This window comes from Acyrthosiphon pisum, chromosome A2 (assembly GCF_005508785.2).
Source record: "Acyrthosiphon pisum isolate AL4f chromosome A2, pea_aphid_22Mar2018_4r6ur, whole genome shotgun sequence".
Classification (NCBI taxonomy): Eukaryota; Metazoa; Arthropoda; class Insecta; order Hemiptera; family Aphididae; genus Acyrthosiphon; species Acyrthosiphon pisum.
In genome coordinates, this window is record NC_042495.1 from 83,287,608 (window position 1) to 83,308,211 (window position 20,604).

Genomic DNA, 20,604 nt, shown 5'->3' on the forward strand with positions numbered 1-20,604 from the left:
GAAAATATTACCATATATGGAAAATTTTAATATAAATATTTTGTCAGAATTTCAAGTTTCTATGGTTATTAGTTTTTGAGTTACATTAAAAAAATAAAATCAATTTTCTTCCAAAATTGTGTTTAAAAATTCCTATTTATATTTAATTTTTTTTTTTTTTGGTTTTCCTGACGCTATAAAACTGTCTATTTAGACCTCCTGAATGCAACAACTAGATTCATTTTTGTATTAAAAAAAGTGCTAATGTCAAAATTGGAGCATTTTTATTAGGTACCCCAAATATTGTAAAAATAATACATTCATCGCTATACACTCAAAATCAAAGTGTTGTAATTTAAAAAAAACGATTGAATGCATTTTTTAATATATTAGTGTACTTATGCATAATATAAGGGATTATTAAGTCATTTTTGCTGTAAAAACATGAATCAAGTCCAATGTCATTCGGCCGAAATATTTAGTGTTACCAGCTACCTTAAATCGTGATCACAGTGTATAATGTACATTATCAGTTTCTATGCCTAGTAAAAAATACTTACTTTGGGTAAAAAATGTTTTATTTAAAATGTATATTATATTATATTAATACACCGAAATATGTTGCTGGATATGAAAATGCACATTTTTGTTATACCTATAAGGTGAATTTTGAAAGTATAACACAAACGAATATTGAGAACAAAACATAATACTTTTCTTTTGGTATACAATATTTTACAATCATTTCTGACAAATAATAAATATATATAAAGCATATATGAAAAGTTTTTTTAAATTTTAATTGAATTTCATTATTTTGTATTTTTCTTATATTTTATATGTGCAAACAACGTATTAATATAATATTAATATTATGTGCTGGCTTTTGTGAAACGTTGTTCTCACCGTCGTTGGTTCGAGTGTGATTGTGTGAAAATTGAAAATCCTTTCGGAACCAAACCTCTGCACTAGTCTGCAGTAAATATGTCACATAATAATAATTATATTATTATTTTTATTTTTATTTTGATCAGTGAAGAATTTCCCATGCAAAAATTATCCGCTATATGAACACGAGTAAAGACGAAATCGATCGAAATAAGAACGGCGTTTCCGTTCACATTCGGTGTTGTAACTGTTCTGTGTGCTCATACAGGCTACAACTATACTCATTGTTTTGTGACATCCATATTCCATATTTGTAGTCAGTTGTCATTACTACAACGCATTATTTTATTATGTATTATACATAATACAAATCATGATTATTTATGTTTTAAATAATTACATGAACATTGCAGTTGCATACTAAATATAAACATATATTGCGTACATAATGCATATTTAATTACATGACCTTTGATTGGTTGGACAATACGAGTAGATTCGACAGTATGGTCAGTGGTCACCCCCTTTTTTCCAACAATAATGTTGAATAATGTCATAATGATCATCTTTCTGATAAGGTTGACGTATACAATTTGAACGAGTAGTTTTGGAGTTATTTAACTTTATATAGGCACTAAGGATAATAAGTGCATGCTAATGGATTTGGAAAATATGGGGGCTGGGATGAATTAAAAATGTGAGTAATTAATATTAATCTATTACAACATTTATCATTTTTAAAAATGGTCCAAGTATAATAAACACTAGATCCAATATTACATAATTTTATATTTATGTGAAAATGTGGACTTTAATCCTTAGTATAAATATTTTAATAGATAGCTAAAAAACTACTCGTTTAAGTTTAAGTATTAAAAATTATCTACTTAATTATGGTAATAATACGAATTCCCATTTGAAATATAGTTTTTTGTGTTGACCACATGTCACTCTTTAAATACCTAGTTCAAAAAATCTCAAGAATTTGAAACCAACGACGTTTAGTGTATTTTAGAATGCCAAAAAAAAAAATTTGAAAATTAAATAAATTCGTTATTAAATGAAAAAAATGGTGGTAAACATGCTTGGTGAATCATCCCGTATGTTTGATTGTAAGTACATACTTATTTTAGATTGTTTGTTGTTTTTTTTATTATTGCGTTTGACTTTTAAGTATATAGTTTTAGCGCGCTATACATATAAAGCAACTGAGTCGATAACACACGTTACTGTCGATGCTAATCGTGATTATATTATACTCACATAATATACGAGGTGCAATCTTATTTTCACGGTAGATTCCGACGTTATAGGTATCGAGTTTACTCAGTACGTCTGCTCGTAGCGATAATAATAATATTATTATAGCGTAGTTGTAGCAGTAATAAAATATCGATTTCTTATTGCCGGCGGTAAGTCAGTACATCATATTATAAGTGCATATAACGCTGCAAGTGCACGCGATGTCTCATGCAAAATAAATGCATAATTTTTATATATACAGTGGAATCCGCTTATATGACGATATTCAGGGGACCTAGAGAATCATATCGTTATATCCGAATTTCATTATATCCGGATGACAAAAACATACCGCACGTGAAATATAAAACCAACAAAAAATGAAATACATGGCTGGGTATCGTTTTTTTTGGGAGAATATCGTAATAAACTGATTCTACTGTATAATTGTGTAATATGGCAGCGTATTATATAATAATATGAATGTATAATGTTTAGGTGCAGGTACAATATATTAACACTTCTTTTTCACTCTGATTATTGTTGAGCGATTTTTATACCAACGTCGAAATAATTCAGTATAATAATATTTTTAGTACGTTGGTCGTATTGTTAGACAAGAAATTTGAAAAAGGATTTTTAATTTTTAGTAACTCAAATGTGATAGCGTTTTTTACTTAATAGAATTTATTTTAGTTTTATCTTAACAAATAAAAAATATAACACGATACCTATCCTACTATTTACTAATTTGAGTTATAAATTATAATGAATCATCATTCATCAGTCATTACCACCAATCATAATTATCGCAGAAACCACGGTATACCGATAGTGTCGCACTGCACTCACGTTTTAGTTATCTTGGTTAATGGATAGAAGACTCCAATTATCTCATATACGTGGAGAGGACAAGACATCTCTAGTTCTCCAAAGAAAACTAGTTCATGTTCAGTTCACCAACAAATATAGGTACAACATTAAAGATTATTAATTTACGATCACCATATAATTTATATCAACAAAATTATAGAATTTTCATAATCTATAAACTATAATATTATTATTAATATTATATCATAATTTATTGGGTGTCGAAAAATTCAGAAAATATAGTAAAACGACAAAACCTGGTTTTTGACGGTGAACTGGGAAGGTTGTAATGTACTATGGAGAATACAGATATGAATTAACTTCAAAAATACGCATGCACGTTACTTTAATTACCTATTCCAGACGCCCGCCCACTCGGAAGCAAATTACTGAAATTGATTAGACAAACTGGAATTTAGTTCAACTTATTAACTATTGTTACTTTATTCTTATCACTTTATCAGTAACATACAAGTTATTTTTTCTAAAGGAGTATAATATTATTTGGGCGTATACAAATCGTCTCCCGTCTGATCCTCGAATTAACTCCTGTGAACTTTCTGAATTTCTATTTCAAATTTCAACATTATTTTTTTGTTAAATTAAAAACAATTATGAGCGCATAAGAACATTTAGAAGGATATAGGTTAGCTTGTATAGCCAAAATCATACGAAATATTAATGTATCAAATACAGTGAGTACCTAATAAGTCAATGTTGATTGATTTAATGTAAAATTGAGGTTAATAAATAACTATGTACAAATATTTTAGTAAATTTATACTGTATAAAAATTAAAAAAAAAATTTAAGTTAGTATTATGTTGTATATCAACGTTTCCGAGGTTAAAAATTTATTTGTCAATAATTTTAAATATTAAAATTTTGGTTAGGGAAACGAAACTGTCTGTTGAATTGGTGATATTGAATACGATGGTCAACTAATCTTTAGTTGATCAGTGATCGACAAGATTATTATATTCGACACTTAATTAATTTGTCTGGGAAATGTTGTAAGTCTTCAGAAAAATATTTTTGAACATTACAGAAATTGATAAAATAATCGATAGTACACGTAAACGTATCGATATATCAATTAATAATCTAGCTATGCTAGAGAGGCAATTCGACTGAAAAAAGGTCGTTTTAAAATCTCAACAGCTACAGCTATAAAATTAATTTTAACAAACCAATTGGGGGGCTAGCTTACCTATCAGTTTGAGGCCAATGTGCAATGTACAATGTACATCTTGTATTCCCGATATAGTTGCGGCACTGGCAATCCTGTAGATTCCACCATTTTAGACTTTTAGAAAGTAATTTATAGGATTTAAGATTATATCACTGCTTATTACCATCTACTATGATTTTACCCATAAAACATATTATAGGACCTACATCAAAATATTGAAGTACCGAGGTACCTACTTATATTAGATAAAACATATATTTTATCATCATCTAAAAACTTTTAGACACTTTTAGTTTGTTAAAAACTAGTTTTGTAATTATGTTTAAACAAAAAGTATTGGCCTGACGATTGATGACTATATTATTTGTTTTTTCCAGAAAATTTCCAGTGGAGACATTCGATTTCAAGTTCGACGAATCTTCCAACATCCCAGACTTTATAGTTATCAGGCTTACCTATTTTATAAAAACGTAATTCTCTATATTATATTTACAGTATAATATATATCGATTTCCTAGTAGTGATACTGAATGGACACGAGCATACCACGTACCTATACAATATGTACCTACACAAAGGCGATAACCAAAACGGCCTACAGATAATTGCACATGATTTTCATCCAAATAAATAGTAAAATATATCTAACATTGGCTATGTGGTGCGAGTTTTAGTCCAAATGTACTCGACGCCGTGCTAATATTAATTACAACTAACTACGAACACGGTGATTATGAATATATTTATTTATATAAGTAATTGTCTATATCCAACACCTTAATAACTGCTATTCACGATAGGACTCTTAATGTTGAATTTTAAATGAGTGGTAAACGCTTTTGGGAACCATATTATTATGACATGTAACGTAATCAAACATTTTATTTGTATTCGTATGTGATCAGAGGACTGGAAGCTTGTACCGATTTATAACTAAAATTTAAATTTAAATAAGTATTGAATCACTTGGAATGTACCAAATTCAATCCTGTAAATGATTTGATTAGAAGATTTTTTAGGTTATTGTGCATAATGATTATTGATATTTTAATATTTTAAAATTATAGGATTATAAAATCCTATATCAATTTATAATATTTTACTATATATTTTAATAACATAGTAGTATTACTAATAATAATATGATTCATGTTTGAGGCCGCTGAGTATCAGTATTGACTTTGAGTGTAAATTATGTTATAATTATATCTATTGAATCGATGTTAATGGTATAATAATATTATATAGATAGATTGGATGGTGTTAGTTAAAATGAATAATACAATAATTATAATATTATGTTTTTGTGAAATCGGAAAAATATTTATTATTATCATACATTTAAAATATAATATCATTGCGTTATAGTAATTTTGTGACTGGCTATTATAGTGGCTTGTCAATTATTGACTAAAATGAAGTGTGAGAGCAATCCGGTTGACAGGCGTCGGGTGGCAACTAAACGTACGGAGACGCCGCCCAGCCAGTAGTCGCATCACACGAACAGGCGTCATAGGCGGAGCTCAGTTGCCAGTTGCCGGTGGTTACCCTCCACCCCCGTTCACCACAAAACCCCGAGAGGAGGACAAAAACTCTAAAGTGTACCTTTAATAATAAAAAAAAAAAAACAGTACCAGCGGAATATAATTTACTTAAGCTCTACAGGTAATGCAAAAAAATAAACTCAACGATCATAGTATAAACGGGTAAATTATACTTTGTTTACGACTTAATTTTTTTTAGATATTCGTGAATAAAAAATAAATAAATTATAAACAAATTCAGTCAAAAACGCAAATGTGTTAACGTTCCTAAAATATTTTGTTGCAAATAGTAATGTTTAAAGTTGCTTTCATATAACTGAAAATACCACAGGTTATACCCGTTACAATTTTTATATATAATATAATTTTGTTTTTATAATGTAAATATATTAATATAATAAAAAAACTTTACTAACTTTATATTAAAATAAAAAAAAAAGTGGGTAAGTGGATGTCGCTCTACTGTACAGTAGGTTACAAGTGGGTCACTGTATAATGGAATGTATTAAATTTGAATTCAATGATATAATATCACTGTATAAGAAAAACGATTCTGAGCGGAGACGGTATGTCAATCTAGGTATATAAGGTATCCTATATACTTATCTATGGTATTAAAAAAAAATTTGACCAATAATAGGTATCTATAATAAATTCCAAATTAATCATATCACAATATCCATTAGGTACTTATAACGCGTTATACATTAACAACAAATCGTGGTACTATCATAGATATATAATAGTATACTTTAGAAGTTTGAATAATATACAATCACAACAAAATAACTAAAATAGTTATTCCAGGTAAATTAGTATGTGATTTCGTCCAAATTTGGGCTTAAAATGACTATAATAATAAATTGTGCTTATGTATTTTTTAAATTTTTTGGTAACAGAATTACCTACTTAGGTGGAATCTTGTTTTACATTTTTAATCCTTAGATATAAAAATTGAACATTTTATAAATTTTTAACTACGAAATAATTATTACATTTTAAATTTGATAAATGTTGTCAAAATTCGATCTCTAAATGCTTATCAAAAAAAATTGTGCCTATGTATTTTTAATATTTTTCAACTGCTATTGTAACAATATATCAGGAGCCTTGTATTAAATTTTTACACTTTTTGGCCGAACAGACAAAACTTTCAGTGAAATTTTCAACTATCTACAGTCATTCGTTTTTTAATTACAACAAAATAAGAAAATCGTTACATGAGAATTCGAGTGAATATCAAATGTTGTAAAAATATGAATTTCAAATGATCATAAAAATTTAATTTGACTTTCTTATAGATAGTTTTCGTTTGATAAAGGTAGATAATCTTATAAGGAATCTTGTATTACATTTTAAAATCTTAGATTTAAAAAGAAAAATTTTTACGAATTCTTAACTCAAAATAATTTGCTAATTTTTCCATATTTTGTCAATTTTTGAACTTTAAATGCTTATAAAAAAAAACTGTGACTAAGGATTTTTAAAATTTTTCATCTGCTCTTGAAACAATATACTAGGAGCCTTTTATTAAATTTTCAAGCTTTTTTAATAAACAAATAAAATTTTATTAATATTTTTAGAAAAAAGACTAAAAAAAAAATGAAAACTGACAATGTCTGTAAAGAGCTCAAAATAAGTCAAAATATTTTTAAAATGTTATGGTGTATAGAAAATGCTAATATAAATATTCAATAAAATTTCATGTATCTACGGTCATTTTTTTTAAAGTTACACCAAAAACCAAATTCAATTTTGTGAAAAATCGATTTTGCGTAAAAATTCCCGTTTTTCCTTAATTTTTCTTTCGTTTTTCCCGGCGCTTTTGAAAACTACTGGGAAATTTAAATTTTGACCTGCCCAATGCACCAACGATATTCACTTTCTGATCGAACAAGATACTGAAGTTGAAAATCGTAGCATTATTTCGACTACTTATCGTGTACACAGACACAAAAAAAATAAAAAAACACACATCATTGTAAAATCAATACATTCATCGTTCCACTCAGAATCTAAAATTTTTATAATTACCTACTTCAAGTTGTTATATATTTTTTCTTTCGGAAATGTTATATACATTTCTTTTTTTATTTATATCGGTTGACGTGATTATCGTTTTTATTATTTTTTTATTTAACTACAACCACATTGACACATGCTAAGTGATAATGTTCGTTATCATAATACAGTATAAGAAGTAGGTAATTACAAAAACTTTTGAAACTGTACACATTCTTTAATCGGATGTAGTTTCAACTTAAAATGAAATTGAGAATGTGACTATGCAGTAAAATTTAAATTTGTCGGTGAATTCAACATAGGAGTTCTATAGCACATAGTTCTATGTTACAGACATACATTTAGTTTTAAGATATACCTACCTAGTTTTTTTGTTCGAGACAAATGCGCTACAATTTGATACATTCTTCAATTCTTGTACCTGATCTATCGGAGTAACCAATGGCAAGCATTTGTATACAAAAAAAAAAAATACTAACTTCTACTATTACTATTATAATATGAATCCAATGGCAACCGTAAACAACAAAAATTGTTTCAATTTACACCGTGAATCTCAATATCCCTGATTGACCACCTCTTTAAAATGTGAACATCGGAAAATCCTTTCTTATTGCACATCTAGATCATTAGAGGAACCACTATTCCAAAGGTCATACGTTTTGTAGTTTTTGAGATGTAACGACGAATGAGCTGTGAGTGGTATTTGGCTTATACATAATATATGGATAGATTATGTTTTTGAGATCCTTGAAAACAATGCGTCATATCATTAAACACAAAAATATCTCCTACTGGCATCTAACAATATTATAATATACGTACGTGATAAAAGTTTGTTATGATACAGATTTGAGTTCAGACAAAGTGTTTCTATTTATCGATCTAGAAAACTAAAAAGCGTGTATTCACATTTTATCAAAATCGAAGAACCGATACACTAGTACAAAAATCTTAATTTAACTTGTTAAAAACTGATATTTTAGGATAGTTTTAGTTTTTTTTTTTTTTTTTATCAAAGATGTATATTTTATAATTAAAAATACGAATATAAAATATTGTCCCGTCTCTGACAGTATAGAGCTCTGCCGGGCTGAGTAAAATATTTCATTAGATAATATAGGTAATGAGATTGGTCGTCCATCGGGTCGTTTCCAACAATTATTATATTTTCGACTGTCATGTCGTCTATATAATATTGACCTACTTGTCTCATGTAAATACACGGTTCAAAATGTCTCTACGACCTATGTATATAGGTACCTATATAACGTGTATAAGAATAATTAATGTTATGATGTTTAACACAAGACTACTATAGATACTCATTAGTTACATTAATTTAAATTAATTTACAGGCAACTGTTTACTGAATGAAAATAATAATTCCGTCATATTCACGGTTGTAGAAATACGAAACTCACTCTTTTAACAAATAATATATAAGGTGTATAATATTGTTCAACCCAATTTAGATTTTACACAGTATATTTTTTTTGTAATGTATACTATTATACTCGTATATTCGAATGAAGTCTGTAGATTGTAAGTTACACGAACGTAAAGATTTTAAACTTAAAATATAAGTACCACTTCGAAACCGAGAATAATAAATAATTAAATAGAAAAGTAATACACATCCGTTGCTCGAGCACGCGTACCTAATATGACGACCATGAAGTTATTGCCTAAAATCAAATATTTTAATTCAAGTTTTCTCAATAATATAGTATTTACCTAAATTATTTGTAAGTATTCATAAAAATATATTGGTAGTATGTAAGTTTTGCGATTTACATTTATTCACAAAAGTTTATTTTCCTATACCTCCCTGTTCCCCTAAACCTATACCGGCTTTGTCATTTCCAAGTTTTTGATCACGTCAAAACGTTTTGCACGATTCATAATTATTTGTTATAGCACAAATTCAAAATGTAAAAAACAAACCTCTTTTATTTATCAAAAAAATGTTGTTAGAACTTTTTGCTCACTGTTTTGGAACAGTTAAAGTTTTATAAGCTCTATGAAGCACTGGTGTCTTCTATTTTAGGGAAAATTTAAGGATAGATGCTTTAGAACTATTTTATTATTGTGCTTGTTGTAATGCTGTTTACAAAGTGCAAACACATTAAAACATTAGGTAATTTGGAAATTACAAAACAACCAGTTTTGAAGAAATAAGGTGTGATGTAAACTTATATAGATTAATGAAAATGCTTAACTTGCAAATTAATATAATAATTATTAGGAAAATTTGAATTTATTAATAAATACATTTTGAGTGGTTATAGCTTCACAGATATAATATACACTTATACATAAAATATGTTTTACCGAACGATTGTTTTGAAAATCGACAACAAACGCATGCGGTGACGGTGATGGCGGCTGTATGTTTAATAATAATAATATTATGCATGAAGACAATGACTTTTTTTTTTTCGTTCAGCGTTGTTTTAATTTATATTATTCGAAAGAAAGCAATTTCCTCGGCCACGCTGTAATCCCCGAGCAAAGAATCGAGTGCCGTTGCGGATCAGAAATAAATAAAAGGAAGAAACTTTCGCGGGGGTGGCTGAATATATAATATGTATAGTGTGTATTGCATTATATATACAGGGTGATTCACAAAGCACGCTTACCCCTCTTTTTTTTCAATAATGCGCAGCTGTTCAAAAATTGTATTTTTGAAATTTTTATGTATTGCACTAAAGTCCATATTTTAAAATTGTAAAGATTATTTGTGCTGGTACTCGAGGAGTTTGCTGTGATGATTTAAATTTCTGTTTTTCAAATATTTAGCGAATAAGTTTTATGAAAATGTTGACGCGCGCATTAGAAACAAAATTTAATCGAGTATAGTTTTTGAGGTTTTTAACTTGGTGTGTTAAGGATAATAGATAATTGATAATGGGTTTAGAAGATATGGTAGCTATATGATGATTTAAAAATTATAGTTTATAATAATAATCTATGAACATTAGAAGTTTTTAAAAATGGTACACAATACATACTAAATTCAATATTATACTCTAACTTATATTTCTGTAAGTTCATTTTTCAGCCTTAGTATAAACAACTTGATAACTCAGAATCCACTGATTACATTTTTTGCAAATAATTAGGTAGGTACATCAAAATGATCAAAACAATTATCCACTATACTACTATAGTATTAAAATAAATATCCACTATTATAGAAAAAAAAAGAGAGGGAGAGGTTCTCATTTTAAAAAACAAATGTTCGTATCACCATTCACCACTGGACACTCCTTGCAGCGTAGAACAAAAAAATTCAAGAATTTAAAAAAATGGACTTCGAGCAAGTACCTTTTTTTTTAAAAAAAAGTTTAAAATCAGTTATTTTAGCATGACTGAAATATTAAATGAAAAACTGGGGGTGATGAACGTGCACGGTGAATTACCCTGTATTACAATATTATACTGAGACGAGAGTCGTACGGCGGACGGTGTAGCGAGCGGGCGAAAAAATATCCGTGAAAGCGAGTCTGCGTGTATTTCGAATTCACCGGGATTACGAAATGTAAAGAAAGGGAAAAATGCGTCTGGTCAATTAACGATGCCGGGGCGGAACGCGATTAAAACGGAGACTCATCAACTGGATGATGGGGGGGGGGGGGACGCGGTCGTGTGGATCATGGCAGTGCAGGGAGAGGTGGTGGTGAGGATGTCGAGGGATTTCCCATGTTTTATTTCCATTTTTTTTTTTGCACGCTACGAGAAAATATTTTCCGGCACAGACACACAGGCACTGCTGCAACAACATCGACGTCGCAAATTAAGTGCCGGGATTAAAAGCGGAGAAAAAAGTGCGCGGGGCAAAAATGACTGTGTAATATTGTATACGCGCGCGTTTAATATAGTATAACGATACGATCGGCGGGAGTGGTGCGTGGTGTTGTGATGGCGTGGAGGGATGTCGCAGGGGGATGATGTGGAGGAAAGAAACGAAAACTACAGGGGTTTTATATTTATATATTTTTTTCTTTATTTATTCTGCCGGAGGATTCTCCGCGTTAAGTGGCACCGGCAGCGGCGGCGGTGGAAGGACATTTTTTTCTCCGTTTATTTTCTTAATTATCGGGTTAAGACGGGGATCACTGTCTCATTTTTTCCTCCCGTCAATGAGCACGTACTATACTGTGCATAATTCACCGTTAGGTCACGTGCCCGCCCGTATACTTTTGTGTATACATATATATTATTATGTAAGTGTATAGTATATAACAACGCTGCCCCCGAATCCGCCGAGCCCCAAAACTTAAGTATGCGTACACGTCTAAACCAAAATTAAGTGGGGCCATTTGTTTTTTACTGCGTCGTCTTATAATATTATAATATAGTCACCGAGTAGATAATTACAAAAAACAAAAATAAAAACCGACAATAAACTCTCCGCACAAAGCCGCGTGCGTAGGTCTATAATTATTATCTCAACATATTTATGTTTCAGTAACGTAATAAACGTTTACTAGTCAATACGAATAAAGTGCCTAGTAAAAATAATAGCAATAATATTGCCATAATTTGTAATTCGATACCTATATTTTAATGATTTGATGATTTTTTTATTTTGCTCGAATATTGCAATATATTTATAATAATTATTTCTCAATTTTAAGACAGTATATATACACCGATTGCGATTAAATGTGTCAACTAAAGACATTGTAATCACTCGGAAGAAAAATCAGCTTAAACTTTTAAGGATTTAAAGCTTGGTTTGAATTAGGTGTACAGTGTAGTCAATTAGATGTTAACTACGTATTATCATAGTTCTACAAATTATATAATATTTGTTTTGACGGAGCAACGATTAATAAATTATTGTGGTCTCACTTAGTCATAATATACGTCGTTATCGTTTTATCTTATTTTCGCACGAATCTGACAGTAACTTTCTGGCAAATATAATATTATAACATGAAGTAAAATAGTTTCTGATTCCATTTAATCATCTTTTAAGGTTTATTTTCTGAGGCCATTTATTTATATTTAAAAATATTATCACATTTTGGCTCTTTTCATACCCCGTAAAAACGTTTAAAACCTTATTTCTCAATTTAATACGTGGTTTGTAAGTACCTACATAATATAATCAATTATTATGTTTTGTATCTTGAGTCACTGAGTTGAAAATGTTGTTTTACGAATTGGATTTTCTAGTATGGGGTTATCATAACGAGTGGACATATTATGAACATCATCCAGAAGTTGTAGGTAAATATTTTGAATTTTTAAATTATTGCAATGTATTAATACTGTACAATATAAATTAGTTTACGAAAAACAATAATTATTTGATCAATATAATAATTAATAAATTATATCTCTTTACACATTGTAAATGAATCGTGTTCAATATGATATTTTATACAAAATTAATGATAAGATACCTAATAATTATATATTTTAACTTCGTGTGAGCAGGAATAACAGCATATTGTATGCGAGAGGTGATTATACAAATGTACAAACGAAAATAATTTAAAGTTTGTTTGAGAAACATTATTCGTCTAAACTCCAATAATACTTTACAGTTTTTGTCCATTATTGATGCTTGATATTTTTACTGACTAATTTTAGTACATTATTTTAAACGATAATTTTATGGACAAAATATACTTATTAATCTTAAATTATATTTGTGTAAACTTTCATTGTTATTTAATTTGTACCTATTTAATCGCTATTATTTTTTTTTTGTTATATTAAAATAAAGAAAATTATTTCTGTTTTAAATTGTTTTTATTTAAAATTCTAAAACTGAGAATTTCTTTTTAATACAAAACAATACCAATATATAAAATTCATATTTAGTAGAAAAATCAACTGTTTAAAATTGTAATGCTTAAACATTATATTAACATAATTCATGTTATATTATTATAGTTTTGTCAGCAGGGTATATTTAAAATCATCAAAAATCATTATTAAAGTATTGACTTTTTTTTAATATTTATTTTTAAATAAAACTATTAATTAAAATGTTATAACTCTATTAATGACTCTTTGATTAAGAGTGTAAGTATATGCAATAATAATAAGTACATACATTATTCTGCAACATGGATGACTATGTGAAAACTATAATAATTACTCTACTTATTATACCTACCTAATATTAGGTATATTGTTCGAAAAATCTAAAAATATTGGACCATTTTTGATACCTACGTAAATGTGTAGTAAATAGGTACCACTGTATAATATTATACATTAATATACCTACGTCCTACACTATGTCAAAATCTTATATTTATTGTATATTAATTAACTATATGGACATCATTCTTATCAAAACATTGAGTATTATAAAATTAACTGTTGATAAATGAGAATCCTCTTTTTTAATGTACTTAAATTAATTAGTGGATAATTAATGGACATTTTTTTTTGTACATTTTGATGTACGTACGTGATTCTGAGTGAATCGCCTCGACTTGCTCAGAATCGTTTTTATAATGAAAATTTTATAATGATTTTTCATCGTATTCAAATTTAGCTTATATCATTACAGTGATTAGTCAATGGCGAGGTACACTCGATATTTCGATACCTACAATTAGTGTAGGTAGACAGCAGAGCGCTTGCCTACTTCACCCATATTTTGATTGAATTTAAATCTATATTATTTTATATATTTTAATAATCACTCAAAATCATTTATCTGTTACTATATGATAGTATTATGTAGGGTACTAGGGTAGAATTTCTTTAAATCGATGTACCATATTCTTACACTTTTTTAAGTCTGACTAAAATTTATTTTACATAGATTTTATAATACTATGTCCGTATATGATATCAGAGGTATTCAGACTGTGCGGCTTGGCTCCCAGGAGCGTCGCGAGAGTTGTCGAAGGGAGTCGCGTTAAAGCACCGGACACGAAAATTAATGTAGCTAAGTATAATTAATATAAATGTTATTTATAATCATTAAAGCAGTTATGGAGACGACAATGAAACACATTACCCGACTATTTGAAGTTTTATTTCTAGAACTAAAGTCACTGTTTTTTTGGGGGAGAGGGGGGTTGAGGCTTCGACAACTGAGGTCATTAGCCTGGGGAACTGTGAGAGAGGGTACTGTATGTTTTGAAAACGTGTGTGTTTTGTTTTCGGGAGAATTTTTATGTTGGCACTTGAGGTATCTGCCATGTCCTGGTGGGGATGGCGGCCTCTTTCTCCAGACACCATGACTGCCCGAAGAAAAATGCCGCCCGTGGCAGAGTTTGAACCCATATTGGCTATCATATTGTATCCGTATAGCGTATTGTTTCAATTTTTCATAATAATTTGAGAGTCGTACAAATATAGCGAACATACAAAGGAGCCGCGGGATGAAAAAGTTTGAATACCTCTGCTATATAGGTATAATTATAGTGTAGGTACCTATATGCATTCGAACTAAACAGTTTATGTTTAATTTAATTACTAATCTATTACATTCATAATTTAAATTATTATACAAATAAATAACCGTAAAGCCGGAACGCGTAAGTAATCATACGAGAAATGAGAATATACGTAAGTGTATGGGTTGAACGAAAAATTATAATCTATTTGCTGAATGCATATTCCGAGGGGATCACTTAAGATAAAGAGTTCCACTAAATAATAATATAATAATAATATATATCTTCGAGTTTGATATGGTGGTCCTTTGAAGTGGACCTTTCGGTCAACCGAATTCGATTACTCTCTAGATGAGGAGTCTATATAGACGTATGCGTGTAATTTAATCGCCGCTACTGTCGAGTAAAATCGGGACGGCTCGCGGCTAATTAGATGGTTCATCAATCACATCACCCAACCAGTATAGGTAACTCTGTTAAAAGCTCTACTGGAGTACACAGTAATAATAATATAATAATAATAATACGGTTTCTCTGAGACCTTTGATTTAAAATCGAACGTATATGTATATTTATAAAAATAGATGTTATATAATTTTGTTGCGGGTTGACTTATGTTGATTATTTGATCAGTTTAAAGGACAAACATTGAAACGTTTACGTTATATTTTAGTTGAAACGCTCGTTTGATCTTAAGTGATTAATGGAAACCTTTAACCGGATATTGAATCCGCAGGGTTATAAATAAAGTAGTTTAAAATTATGAGTAGGTACTACGTGTATATAGAAATACGCCAAGTATTAAATGGTAACCCATAGGAAAAGTTAATATCATATAAGAGAGTCAATGACGATACTGCGTGTAGTGGGTAGTTTAGCGGATATTGGCCGCAGACCCATTTTACCGTATTTATTGAAACCACTCGAAGGCCTGAACGTATTATATTGATTACATATTTTTCTTTTTTTCCAATATGAATAAAAATTTGTATTTCAGTGAAATATTGAGTCTCCTCTTACATGATGGCATGACATTCGAGTTGCAAGAAAGCAAAATATCTACAAATATAGCCGACAAACGGTTTTCGTTGGTTTTCTTTTTCTTTATTTTATTACCTATAGGATAATTCAACATTAGTAACATAAGCCATTATTGGCGTACAATAACAGTGAAGAACTTAAACACATATTTAAAAAATTAATTTGATCTACTTATAAACCCTGAAAAAGCGAAAGATATGCGTTGGTTTAACAATGTTGGTTAGTAGTTCTCAAGTAGAACAATTGCATACAAATTAATTTATTTTTATCAATACATTTTGGAAAAATTACCAACAATGATACATAGACAAGGCCGGATTAAAGGAGGGTCTAGGCAGGGCGGAAGCCTCAGGGCCCTCTCAAGTACTAAAATGAAAGGGGTCCAAACAATTTTAAGCTTATACACATTTTTCAGTGATTTTAAAGAATAGTTTTTCTATAAATAGTAAATAGATAAAAACAACTAAATAGTAAATACCTACAAAAGCACTATGGTAGAAAAGACGCATTTTACTGTTATTTAATATTAATTGTCTTGAATGTACTGTTAATAAATTTAAAAGTCATTATGAAAATTTGAATTTAAATTAATGAAATATGAAATATTAACTTTTATTATACTACAATAAATTAGTAGTTTTATAGACATAAAATAAATATAGGTACCTACCTATTCATTTTATAATTTTATAATGTCATCGTCAATTTGTGAAATAGTTAGAAAAATGTAGCTTCCTGCGGGCGTAGCGATATCGCGATAGCGTCTTATTAAAGGACCTTGTCAAAAGGGCCCATATTAAAGTCCAGCCCCGGGGCCCAGTAGGTTCTTAACCCAGCCTTGTACATAGATGTGATCCAATGTCAACATAGAATTTATGGATTTCAAATGTAATTTATTATTAATTATTACTTTCTGATTTATAACATTTGTAGCTGTGAATTTTTAGCGCTGAGAAACCAGAAAATATGCGTATAATTATAAATTTAAAAATATGCCCAATAATTGGAGTTGAAAATTCCAAAAAATGCTAAATCAAGAAAAATAAACTAAATAAAAAAAGTTTACAATGTTCCATCCATAGTATATTATAACTCAGTACTATTGCTACAACTTAAAATAAGTTAACAGTGTTTCACACTCAGTATATTACTTAGTACAACTAAAAATGTCTAAAGTTAATGAATAATGATGTATTATAATGAGCAAGGTGGAATATATTTCTTAATCTAGCACTAATCTGTGGCAAACATATAAATGTAACTTGATAAAAAAATATTCATATTGACATTTAACACCTACGTATTTTGTACCAGCACTCCATTAATACCCAAAGGTCACCCACTATATAATGTAACAAGCTTACAAGCCTATACAAAATGTCTCAATTAGTATATACCAAGTGGACAAGTTGCAATAGTCTAAAAACAAATTAACAATAACAAAATAAATAATTAATAATATAATATCCTTGAAAATCTTTGATCGAAGAATCATTTTTCCTAAAGAATGATTTATCACCGAGTTCAAACCTAACATATCCATTACGATTACATTGACATAAGTCGTTCGTAGGACACTCGACAGTTACATGTTACTAAAGAGCAGAGCGACTTCCCTAGTGTTGTTTTTTTTACTTATATACTATACATTTTTAATATTTGACATTTTTATTATACTTATTAGTCAATGATTAGAGGATTTTAAATTCTAATTGTATATTATATGTCCAATATTTATTTTGATAAATAAATCCAATACAAATTATCGTTATTTATTTATTTATTTAAGTTTTCGACGGGCCAGGCCCAATTACATACATAATAATAATAACGACAATCGATCGATAACAGTAATATACAAAAAGAGAAGAAATGAAAGAGAAAAAACAATGATGTACAATATAATTATCATATGATATACTTGTAGCTATGAACTAGCAAGTAAGAAATTACAATAATATTTGAATGAGTTTAAGGTTGGTGATATGAAAGTATTGATATTTAATTTATTTATAGTTTTCATAATTCTATGATGGGGAGTATTGCTTGCATAATAAGTTACTTCTATATTAAGATAAAAAGTGTTTTTAGACCGGGAGTTACGAGTTGGTGCATGGAAGGAGAAACGACTTAGGAATTCAGGACAGTCAATATTTCCTGTAAAGATTTTATACGAAAAGTAAAAATCTAATCGCAGACGACGTTTTTCTAATGTTTCGAGGTTAAGAATCGTTAGCAGTGGGGTGTACGAAGAATGGGGTCTCTTACTATGGAACATTTCAATGATGATGATGGTTATATTTTATTTACATTTGGTGACGCACGCTTGGTAATTATTTACCTCGTAGTTTGTTTTGAATGTCATATAAATAATTTTTTGAGTGATCTATTGAGTAATGCTATCTCTTTTAGTGATAACCATGCAATCGCTAAAATGTCAAAATATAACTTTTCATTTTTCATTTGTCTATTACATAAAAATTTCAAATTAATTACCTAATCCGTATATGTAACGATTAATAATATAACTCAAAATAGAGTAAAAAAAAAATTGGTCTTATATTATTAGAATTTGAATGGAAAAAAATGCGCGCAACTATACGGGTCTGATACAGTGATACCATGTAAACCAAGAGCATCACTAAAGGTTAATTCATTAATTTGATAAAACCCAAAGTTTGTAGATTATTTTATTTATTATAATATAATATTGTAGTTATCAGTTTATAATTTTCACAATTATATGTAGTCTAGCTTTTGTTAAAAGTAATTCGCATTGATCTGAATATTATATCATTAGCAATTTTATCGTTAGTTAAAAAAATAACATCTGTTCAATTTATTTAATTAGGATGATGTAAGCACCTGTGTTATCTGAGACTCATACCATTTTTATTTTTCATAACTGGTTAATATAAAAACGCGTAGTATTGTCTCCCATATGCTAGTTGGTATACGTATAAGTAACGTTTTAGTTTGTATCGAGTTCTCGTTTTTACATTGTGTATAATAAATTCTAAATAATACTGCAGTTTTTTGGAAAATAGAAATAATGGTAAGAATTCATTTAAACGGTTTAAACTCAAATACGGGTTTTGCGTGAAAATCTTCATTTTTCCTTAATATTATTTTGTTTTCCCCGATGCTTTTCAAAACAATTGTGATTTGAACAACTGATTTTAAATGTTATCTCTCATAAGTACCAATCAGGTTCACTTTACCATGAGAAAATAGGTATTCTAAGGATGAAAATCGAAGAATTTCATCTACCGAATAATATGTTTACACACAGAAAAAAAACACACATCGTTGAAATACATTCATCGCTCCGCTCAGAATCTAAAATACCCAATCAGCCGATTTTCTTATACTTTATATTGCACAAATTTGCATTACACTATCTCGTTTTTTTTATTTAACACCGCATAAAACATGATATATTTGTATTCCTAATCTGATGAGATATTTTTCTGTCAATACCTAATACGATATTTAACGGAATACTAATTATTATTAATGCAATGTGTTTCAGTCCATCCAACTTACTAATTTATTGATTTTGGCATCGATAACCACCAACATTGTGTTCGGTGCCCCAGCAACCTCTGTCTCGGATTCCAATCACAATTTGATAACGGAACTTATAGATACTAAATACCCAATAACCAAACCAATAAAGTTTTTAGATGGCAGTGTCAAGTACCGCATAGCTATTATCGCTGACTTGGACAGAAACTCGGTGAGCCCAGACGAGCCTGATACGTGGATCAGTTATTTCAAAGAAGGGCACCTGACTTATAAACCATCAGACGAAAAAATCTCGATTGAATGGGATGATTTCGAGAGTAATGGTGATAGGTTAAAAACGAACTTGTCGGTGAACGGTCGAGGAGCAGAGCTATCAGAGTTGGTCACCTATAATTCTAAACTAATAACACTAGACGACAAAACTGGATATCTTTATTTAATCCAAAACAAAATTTTGGAACCCTGGGTGAAGGTTTTGGCCGGCAATGGACAAAAAGATGAAGGTAATAATATACATTTTGCACTGAGGTATCCATTAAACGCGTAAGACACATAATTATTTCAAAAACTATTTACAAGTTATTGAAAATATACTTTTCTTTATATAATATAAAGTTGTTAAAAAATAAAATTTTTCTAAAAATATATACATATAATATATATTTAATTTTGTAGGCGCATAAAGGCGTATAAAGTTGTACCTAGTGGGCAGTCTTTGTCGCTCTAATATAAATAAATTAACATACTTTTTGTAGTGAACTGTATAAATGTATTTTTTTTTTTTTGTTCTTAAAAAGTTGCAATCATTCTATAACATACATACATACATACATACATACATACATACATACATACATACATACATACATACATACATACATACATACATACATAATAATAATAATAATAATAATAAT

The 20,604-nt window shown here is 29.1% G+C and overlaps 1 protein-coding gene across 1 annotated transcript; it reads left to right on the forward strand.

Annotated features, from left to right (window-relative positions):
* Positions 1-19,008: 19,008 nt before the first annotated feature.
* On the forward strand, positions 19,009-20,249 carry LOC100166504 (apyrase-like). Its single transcript, XM_029490440.1, has 2 exons — positions 19,009-19,214; positions 19,692-20,249. The coding sequence occupies exons 1-2, from the start codon at positions 19,212-19,214 to the stop codon at positions 20,232-20,234; spliced, it is 546 nt and encodes a 181-aa protein (XP_029346300.1). The 5' UTR covers positions 19,009-19,211; the 3' UTR covers positions 20,235-20,249.
* Positions 20,250-20,604: the final 355 nt, after the last annotated feature.